The sequence below is a fragment of the Oryx dammah genome, unplaced genomic scaffold, assembly GCF_014754425.2.
Source record: "Oryx dammah isolate SB20612 unplaced genomic scaffold, SCBI_Odam_1.1 HiC_scaffold_29, whole genome shotgun sequence".
In the NCBI taxonomy this organism is placed as follows: domain Eukaryota; kingdom Metazoa; phylum Chordata; class Mammalia; order Artiodactyla; family Bovidae; genus Oryx; species Oryx dammah.
This window is the reverse complement of record NW_024070213.1, coordinates 110,732,866-110,743,188: the sequence shown is the minus strand read 5'-3', so window position 1 is coordinate 110,743,188 and position 10,323 is coordinate 110,732,866. Positions and strand designations below refer to the sequence as shown.

General features: G+C 37.6%; 1 protein-coding gene across 1 annotated transcript in view; it reads left to right on the top strand.

Annotated features, from left to right (window-relative positions):
- Positions 1–10,323, top strand: part of ZDHHC17 (zinc finger DHHC-type palmitoyltransferase 17) — a 98,765-nt gene that overhangs the window by 25,948 nt on the left and 62,494 nt on the right. Inside the window, exon 5 of the mRNA XM_040233979.1 lies at positions 2,471–2,624. Within this exon, the coding sequence (XP_040089913.1) occupies positions 2,471–2,624 (154 nt within the window). The remainder of the gene's footprint in view (positions 1–2,470; positions 2,625–10,323) is intronic.

Genomic DNA, 10,323 nt, shown 5'->3' with positions numbered 1-10,323 from the left:
GCAGGTGGGGGGTCCTCTCTAGCTGTGGCAGGTGGGGGGTCCTCTCTGGTTGTGACAGTGGGGGTCCTCTCTAGCTGTGGCAGGTCCTCTCTGGTTGTGACCGTGGGGGTCCTCCCTGGCTGCGCCGGGGGGGGTCCTCTGGCTGGGGTGCTCCGGCTTCTCATCACGGTGGCGCCTCTTGCTGTGGAGTGCAGGCACTGGAGCCTGCAGGCTTCAGGAGTTGTGGGCCATGGGCGTCGTTGCCCTGCAGCACGTGGGATCTTCCCAGACCAGGGTTGAACCCATGTTCCGTGCATTGGCAGGCTGTTTCTTACCATTGGACCGCCAGGGAAGTGTGGGAGTATGGTATTTTAAAATACCACAAAGTCCTCTGTTCTTCCTCAAAGTCTTCCTGTTTTTCTTGACCAAAGATACCTTCGGTAGCTGAAAGTCTTGTTAACTTTTTTCTTCCCCTCGATTCTGAAAAATTTGATGTTGTTTAGTTGCTGAGTCGTTTCTGACTCTTTTGTGACGCCATAGACGGTAGCCCACCAGGCTCCTCTGTCCACAGGATTTTTCAGGCAAAAATACTGAAGTGGGTTGCCATCTCCTTCTCCAGGGGATCTTCCCGACCCAGGGAGTGAACCTGCATCCCCTGCATTGCAGGTGGATTCTTTACCAGTGAGAAGAACTTTTTGGAAAAGCCCCAAACATTGATAGTGCCAGTTTTTTCATTGCTTTCATGGAGAGGTAAACTCCCTGAAGTCCTCAGTCCACTGCCACCCTGCTTCACACATGCACGCACAGTCAGAAAGCAAAGCACACCCTGCCGGCTCTATTCATCAAGCCAGTTACACTGCTCTGCATTAACTCTTCCTTTCAAACCTTGCTGCTATTAATATATTCCTTCTCTCCTTTGTCATTAACCTCACACTCTAATGCATGATTTCCATCAGCAAATATACTCCAGCATCTTTCCTCTTAAGAAGAAAAACCACCTTTCTTTATTCCTCAAATACCCTCTAACTATGTGTCTATGATTTCTACCTTTTAAAACATTTATTTAAATTTTGAAATGTTTTAATCCTCTAGATACATATAGAGAAGAATATAACTGTCACATTAAGCAGATGCTAACATTTTGCTGTAATTGCTGCAGGTTGCTCGGCATCCTTTTTTCCTTATCTCCCCAAGGAAACTTCTCTTGAAATTACTATGAATCATTCTCATGAACATTCCTCTGTGTGTGTGTGTGTGTGTGTGTGTGTGTGTGTGTGTGTGTGTTCAATTGTTTGGTCATAGTCCCCTTAACTGGGCACATGTCAACAGTTTTCTGAAAAAGAACAGAGGACTGAAGGTGCTCTTGTCATCTCTTGTGCATTGTGGAACTGCTGCTGTTTGCTTAGGTTGACTGACTTTGTGCGTGCGCGTGTGAGTGTGTGTGAGTGTGTGTGTGTGTGTGTGTGTGTGTGTGTACATACGCAGTACGGAGCCAATGTAGGCAAGCATTAAAGCAATGCAGACTGGTAAATGTTAGTGAAGATCAATTTCTTTCTCTATTAACTGTAATGTGAATGCAGTTTTAATATTTGCTGCAAATGTTCCATGATTGTGTCGACTTTCCCCCAGCCTCACCCTGTGGTACGCCTTCCCCATTTTGGAGGCCATTCTGATTAATATGGTCAAAGCTCATTTAAATTTGTTTTTGTGTCGCTTATTTCCAAGGATCCAGTATTTTGTTTTGGATAAAGTTGATGGTTTTTGAGACTCCATGTGGATTCTTGGTGATTTGTTGTATTATTCTTTGCATTTTTGCTTATGCATAAAAATTTCCATGTTATAGCATTTTGAGAAATATATGTGCAGTCACACAGTGACCTAAACAGAAAGAGAGGAAAAGGTTAAGCTCTGTGCATGCATCTTTCTTCTTTATTAAATTAACTTCTTTTCTCAAGCTCTTCTAGTAAACTTTCTCTTATGTCTCATTGACTTAAACTCTCAAGACCCTTACCCACCCACCCTACTTCCCACCTCCACACTTTTTTTTTTTCATTTGCCTTTAGGAATACCAAAGCTAAATTTCTAAATAAAGTATCTTACAGGTGTAAGACATCCTTTTTTTTGATGTTGTTCTAAATCAATGATAAATTCTTCATTATTGCTTCTTTATGACAATATTTTAACATAATTGTATGTATTTTTAATAAGCTGCTTTCAGTGTTTTGTGGAATAGTGGTGATGTTAGTAAAAACAAACAACTGATAGATATTTTTATTTATAGTATCCTATTCTCTCCTACTTTATGAGTTATTGCATTCTTAGAGAAGAGAAATTTAAAATTATAAAACGGGTTAGTAAAAGCTGTTGGAATATTGATATTTCTAAAGTAACACTTTATATTGAGAAAGCCTTTTTAGTTTCCAGGTATCAAAATGGAGCATCAGTTTCTTGTAGAAATGTTATTTTCAGCTTTAAATTTCTTGTCAAATAGTAGTAACAATCACGTTTTCCTTCCTTTTAAGATATGGAATATATGAACGCTGCCGAGAATTGGTGGAAGCAGGTTATGATGTAAGGCAACCAGACAAAGAAAATGTTACACTCCTTCATTGGGCTGCCATCAATAACAGAATAGATTTAGTCAAGTAAGTATTTCTTTGTTTTTAAGTAATTAGTTGTTACTACAAAATTATTGAGAATAATTATAAAATATATAATTTCTAAAATTCATAGCTTTTAAAATGTAGTTTCTGTATACTTTTTTTGAGAAAAAATTGTTTTTAATGTATGTTGAATGTTTATTATGTGATGGATATTTTGCTTAGTGCTTTTCTGTGTGTATTTTAGATCTTAATTCTTGAAATAACCTATGTGAAAAATAACAATTTTTACTACTGTCCTAATGATTTGGAAACTGATGCATAAAGAGGTTAAATATACTACCAAGTGACATTTGGGTGTTAAAGGTTAGTGTCTGGACTTCTAACTCAGGCAATCTAACCTGTAGCTCACATTCTAAATATGAATTCTATGGAGAAAAGGAAAGAGGAAAAGGAATGAGGAGTTACAAAGATAGTAGGTAATAACCTAACTTCATATCAGCATAAATGAAGGATACCTTATATACTCAGTATCCATTATTTTTATTACTTATTTTTCTGCCTATTCAGTAATAATAAGTTAGATAAGCAAGAGTCAGAATGATAACGAAGTCTTAGTAAATCTCGGGCCTAAGATCTTAAAGACATGAATCTGAAATGAACTGCTTGCAGATGTGCCTTTGAAGTACAACGTGCAGAGTCTAGAGATAAATAGGATGTTAATATCAAGTAAAAGAATTTGCCCTTAGAGTACTAAAAAAAGATTAAGCAAGTAATAATTAAAGCGTTGAACTCCGCGAATCACATTCTTCTGGAGAGCATGTTTCCATCTTATTTGCTCTTTTCCCTCTTCTTAAACCTTTAACTTTTCCTCTGCCTGCATGGGGTCTCTTGATGTCTAAATTCTGTTATTGTTTGTCAGAAAATGTTTTTATTTCATCTTTATTTGTGAAGGACATTTTCAGATGGCATAGAAATTTAGGTTGGCCATTTTTGTTGTTTACTCATTGAGAGCATCATTCCACTGTTTTCTGGCTTCTGTTACTATTGATAAATCAGTCTAAGTATTACACTTTTAAAGGCTTTGCTTTTTTTTTCTGACTGCTTTTAAGTTTTTTTTCTTTCTGGTTTTCTGCAATTTCATGATGACATTTCTAAGTGTGGATTTCTTTTATTTACTCTGAGATTGCAGGAAATTCTTGATTCTGTGGATTGATGTTTTCATCAGTTCTGGAAAATCTCAGTCATTATTTCTTCAAACAGGGCTTCCCAGCTGGCACTAGTGGTAAAGAACCCACTTGCAAGCGCAAGAGACACAAAAGACATGGGTTCGATCCCTGGGTCGGGCAGATTCCCTGGAGGAGGAAATGGCAACCCACTCCAGTATTCTTGCCTGGAGAATTCCATGGACAGAGAAGCCTGGTGGGCTATAGTCCATGGGGTGCGAGGAGTTGGGACATGACTGATGTGACTTCGCATGTGTGCATTTCTTCAGACACTGCTTCTGCCCCGTTCTCTTTTTGTCTCTTCCTGGAACGCCAGTTAAACGTGTGTCTGGCCGTTTCATCGTAGACAGTGTCTCTTAACCTCTCTTCTGTGTGCACCGTCCTCCTTTCTCTGCTTCGTTCCGGAAACTTCTTCTGACTTACCTTCCAGTTCTTTTGTGCTCTATGCGCTGTCTGCTGTTAAATCTATTCAGTGAGTGCCTAATTTTGTTTTTTAGTTCTAGAATTTTAATTTTCTTTTAGCTTGTATTATTTGATTCTTTTGTTGCTGAAATTTTCCATCTTGTCTTACATACTTAAATATGTAGTTATTATATAATCTGTCTGAGAAGACAGCATTGGGAGCCCATGGGGGTCTGTATCTGTTGTATTATTCTTTGTGTGCCTGTTTTATCTTTGAACTAGATATTATGTTTGAAAACTTAGTTGTGGAATAATTTGAGGCCTAAGGTGAGAAGATACCCTTTGTTTTTTATTAAGCCCAACTTTAAGGCTTTAGATTTTCTGGAGCACGCAGGTGGCTGACTACTATGCTAGAGCAAGGTTTAATTCTGGTTCTTAACTACTTCTACAGTTAAGCTTTTGGGGTCCCAACCCTTCTTTTGCTTTGTCTGCTGAGGTTGCCTCTGGGCCAAGTCTCCTGCCTCAGCAAGTTGTCTCTAGGGCGGACGGTGCCCAAGCAGTTTTCTAACTTTTCCCAGTTATAACCTTCTCCTGAATCTTAATCTCCTGGTGAAGGTGAATGCTCTTAATCTTAGGTTTTATTTTTAGGAAACATTTCTTATATTTTGTTGAGCTTTTTAAAGTTTTCTTTAATTGAGTTGGTTCAAATTACCTAGCCTTCTGTAGGCTCTGTATTTTTTAAAAATTACTGTTATTTTAATCACAATCTGTTCAGTTCAGTCGCTCAGTCGTGTCCGACTCTTTTTGACCCCATGGATTGCAGCAGGCCAGGCCTCCCTGTCCATCACCAACTTCCAGAGTCCACCCAAACCCATGTGCATTGGGTCGGTGATGCCACAGCCATCTCATCCTGGGTCGTCCCCTTCTCCTCCTGCCCCCAATCCCTCCCAGCATCAGAGTCTTTTCCAGTGAGTCAACTCTTTGCATGAGGTGACCAAAGTACTGGAGTTTCAGCTTTAGCATCATTCCTTCCAAAGAAATCCCAGGGCTGATCTCCTTCAGAATGGACTGGTTGGATCTCCTTGCAGTCCAAGGGACTCTCAAGAGTCTTCTCCAACACCACAGTTCAAGAGCATCAATTCTTTGGTGCTCAGCTTTCTTTATAGTCCAACTCTCACATCTATACATGACTACTGGAAAAACCATAGCCTTGACTAGACGGACCTTTGTTGACAAAGTAATGTCTCTGCTTTTGAATATGTTGTCTAGGTTGGTCATAACTTGCAAGTAGTAAGTGTCTTTTAATTTCATGGCTGCATTACCATCTGCAGGGATTTTGGAGGCCAGAAAAATAAAGTCAGCCACTGTTTGCACTGTTTCCCCATCTATTTCCCTTGAAGCGATGGGACCAGATGCCATGATCTTAGTTAAGCAATTAAAAAAATTTAATAGTACTTAAAGTCTTACAATGGAAATAGCACCCCCTCCCTACCCTTTAGTTCTATATCCCAGAGATAACTATTTTCAATACTTTAGATGTTTCTTTCACTATTGTATTTTATATTTTTATGTTGTTACTTTTATGTAGAAAGTTATCTTCTTTACAAAAATGATAGCAAATGCTTTTCAGCTTTCTTCATTTAATTTTTGTTTCTTGAAGATTTTCATATCAGTACAACTAGAGCTACATCATTCTTTAGAACATTATTTCTAAAATGCTGTGTAATGTTCAATTGTATGGATTTTATTTAATGGTTTACCTATTGGTGAGCATTTAGATTGATTTTAGTGTTTTTACTATTTCATACAGTGTTGTAATTAATACCTTCTTCAGGTAGCATTTTGCTTATGTTTGTATATATCTGTAGAATTCTTATGAGAAGGAAACTTGGGAGGATGAATTTTAGTAAATACTGCCAACTTTTGTGCTGTTTCTTGGCTTATCAGTTATTTTATTTTGACTTTCCGTTTGGGGATAGCCAGATGTCCTAGAACACCTCACTGCTAATACTTCTTCCTCTGTCTGCTGTTACAGTTTTAGTTAAGTTACTGTGTAAAGTTTAAACTGTTGTGCATATGTAAATTCTCACTGATAAGTGCAGAAGTGTTCAGTGATCTGTTTTTTTTCTTGTAGAATTTTAATTTTTGTCTGAAGTAATAGTTGCTTTTCCCCCCTCATTTGTTTAACTTTCTGTATATCATAACTGATTGTTCCATACTCTTAAATAGAACTGTAAAAACAATTTGTTTGTATAAACAGCATCAGATAATTTATTGGTTCCTTTTTTGGTGGAGTGGAGAGGATGAAATCATTTCTGAGTTTCTCCATCTTTCTGTTCTAGCAAAGACTGTTTGCTCTTGAGAGCTGCATGCAACCATCGTCTTGAGACGCACCTTTGCATGCATTCTGAGAAATCCCTTTGCTTCATTGTTGGTTTCAGTTTCCTGCATCTCAGATGCTTCTATCTGTTGGTTTACTCTCTACTCTTAGTCAATAACTAAACTTTCTGATAACTTTCTGAGAGAAAGAGAGTGCTTGGGAGGAAAATGTTTTGAAGTTACTATCTCTTATGACCTTAAACCTTATTGGTTGGTTGGCTGAGCATAGACTTCTAGATTGAACCTAATTTTCTCAGAATTTTAAAGCATTACTTGATTATGTTTTTGCTTCAAGTGTTGCAGTTGAGATATGTTTGATCTTATTCTGTTGATCAAAAAGTCACATTTGTCTTGTGTAAAAATAAATAAGAAACTCTAAAATGAGAAATGCAGACAGTCTTGATATTGCCTGTTGCCTGCCTTGATTGTTCACCACTTATGGACAAGTGAGGTTACAGAATAAAGTCAGTAATTATAGAGTGGGTTAATAATTATAGTGTCTGTGTATATTATATCTTCACAGGGGTAAAATTAATTTCTTACAATACATAGTCTAGCAACTTACTTTCCTAAAACAAACATAATTGTGAGTAAATACTGTTTTCAATAGCAAGTAGTATTCATAGCCTCAAGATTTTTACTTTTGAGTCTAGAATTACACCCTGCTTTAAAGCTAGAGCGTATTACCATTTCATGGATGCTAGCAGAAGATACACGATTCTGGTAGAGACAAAGGCCTTTATTATTCATAGTGCAGCAAATAGCATGAGCATCTTATTTACATAGCTCCCTCTTGCTCCCTAGGTTCTATGGGAGCAGCCTGATGTGGTCCAGAGCGATGTAGCACACACAGTGGATAGTCATTGTTTTGTTTTGTTTTTAAGCAGTGTTTAAGATTTATTTTGGTTTATAACAAGAAAGTATATTTATTTCTTTACTCAGAAAATAGAAATATGAAACATTGACACTAATTCAAAATTGCATCTCTTTCAGATATTCCAGTTTGATCATTGATCATACATTGACTTTGTAGATCGTATATAGATGTAATGTTTTCAGTTTGGAAAGTCTAGGCGTGACTACAGGGTCTGTAACAAAACAAATGAAATGCAACTAAATATGAAAAAAAAGACAAACATAAGCCAGCTATTAGCTTGAGTCAGGATATTAGAAAAATATTCTAATAACTTTATTTTTTAAGATATAAATTGTATTTATTTAAATGTATTTGTTTTTAATTGAAGGATAATGACAATATTGTGTTGGTTTCTGCCATGTATCAGCATGAATCAGCCGTAGGTATACGTATGTCCCCTCCCTCTTGAACCTCCGTCCCACCTCACGCCTGGTCCCGCCGCTCCTGATTGTCACAGAGTACCACGCTGAGTTCCCCAAGCCATGCGGCAAATTCCCACTGGCTCTCTGTTTCACATATGGTGGTGAGCATGTTTCCGTACTGCTCTGTTTGTCTCACCCTTTCCCTCCCCTCCTGGGTCCACAAGTCTGTCCTCTCTGTGTGTCCATTGCTGCCCTGCAGGTAGGTTCATCAGTGCAACATTTCTAGATCTGCTATATATGCATTAACGTATAATATTTTGTTTTTCTCCTTCTGTCTGACTTCACTATGTGTAATAGACTCTTAGTTCATCCACCTCATTAGCACTGACTCAAATGTGTCCCTTTTTTGGCTGAGTAATATTCCATCGTATACATGTACCACAGCTGCTTTACCCATTCATCTGTCAGTAGACATCTAGGTTGCTTCCATGTCCTAGTTATTGTAAATAGTGCTGCAGTGAACATTGGGGTGCATGTGTCTTTTTCAGTTATGGTTTTCTCAGGGTATATGCCCAGTAATGGGATTGTTGGGTCATATGGTAGTTTTGGAGAAGACAATGGCACACCACTCCAGTACTCTTGCCTGGAGAATCCCATGGAGGGAGGAGCCTGGTAGGCTGCAGTCCATGGGGTCACAAAGACTCGGATACGACTGAGCAACTTCACTTTCACATTTCACTTTTCATGGTAGTTTTACTCCTAGTTTTTTTTAAAGAAACACCGTACTGTCTTCCATAGTGGCTATATCAGTGTACATTTTCACAGGCAGTGCAAGAAGTTTCCCTTTTCTCCATAGTCCCTCCAGCATTTATTGTTTGCAGATTTTTTGATGATGGCCATTCTGACTGATAGGTGATACCTCATTATAGTTTTGATTTTCATTTCTCTAATAATGAGCAGTGTGGTCCATCTTTTCACGTGTTTATTAGCCATTTGTATTTCTTCTTTGGAGAAATGTCTGTTTAGGTCTTTTCCTCACTTTTTGATTGGAATGTTTGCTTTTCTGGTGTTGAGTTGCATGAGCTGCTTGTATATTTTGGAAATTAATCCTTTGTCAGTTGTTTCAGTTGCTATTATTTTCTCCCATTCTGAGGGTTTTTTTTTTTTTTTTTTTTCACCTTGTTTATACTTTCCTTTGCTATGCAAAAGCTTTTAAGTTTAATTAGATTATACTTGTTTATTTTTGTTCTTATTTCCATTACTCTAGGAGGTGGGTCATAGAGGAACTTGCTTTGATTTATGTCATCGCGTGTTCTGCCTATGTTTTCCTCTAAGAGTTTAATAGTTTCTGGTCTTATATTTAGGTCTTTAATCCATTTTGAGTTTATCTTTGTGTGTGCTGTTAGGAAGTGCTCTGATTTCATTCTTTTACACGTAGCTGTCCAGTTTTCCCATTGCCACTCACTGAAGATAGTTTTCTCCATTGTAAATTCTTGCCTCCTTTGTCAAAGATAAGGTGGCTGTACTTGCATAGATTATCTCTGGGCTTTCTATTTTGTTCCATTGGTCTATATTTCTATTTCTGTGCCAGTACCATACTGTTTTGATGACTAGCTTTGTAGTGTAGTCTGCAGTCAGAACAGTTGGTTCCTCCAACTCTGTTCTTCTTTTACAAGATTGCTTTGGCTATTTGGGGTCCTTTGTGTTTCCATACGAACTGTGAAATTTTTTGTTCTAGTTCTGTGAAAAATGCCTTTCGTAATTTGATAGGGATCTCACTGAATCTGTAGATTGCTTTTGGTAGTATAATTCACAATATTGATTCTTTCAACCCAGGAACATGGAATATTTCTCCATCTGTTTCTTTCATCAGGTAGGTTTATTCTTAGGGTTTTTTTGTTGTTGTTGTTGCAGTGGTAAATGGGATTGATTCCTTGATTTTCTTTCTGATTTTTAGTTGTTAATGTATAGGAATGCTAGTGATTTCTATGTATTGATTTTGTATCATGTGACTTTCCTAGAGCAGATTAGCTCTATCAGTTTTCTGATAGTATCTTTAGGGTTTTCTGTGTATAGTATCATATCATCTGCAAACAGTGAGAGTTTTACTTCTTTTCCAATCTGGATTCCTTTTATTTCTTTTCTTTTCTGATGGCCTTGGCTAGGACTTCCAAAACTATGTTGAATAATAGTGGCAAGAGTGGGCACCCCTTTTGTTCCTTATCTTAGATGAAGTGCTCTCAGTTTTTTTACCATTGAAAGTGTTTGCTGTGGGTTTATCATTTATGGCCTTTATTATGTTGAGGTAGGTTCCCTCTATGGCCGGTTTATAGAGAAAGTTTTTGTCATAAATGGGCACTGAATTTTGTCAAAAGCTTTTTCTGCATCTATTGAGATTATCATATGGTTTTTGTCTTTCAGTTTATTGATATGGTGTATCACATTGATTGATTTGTGTA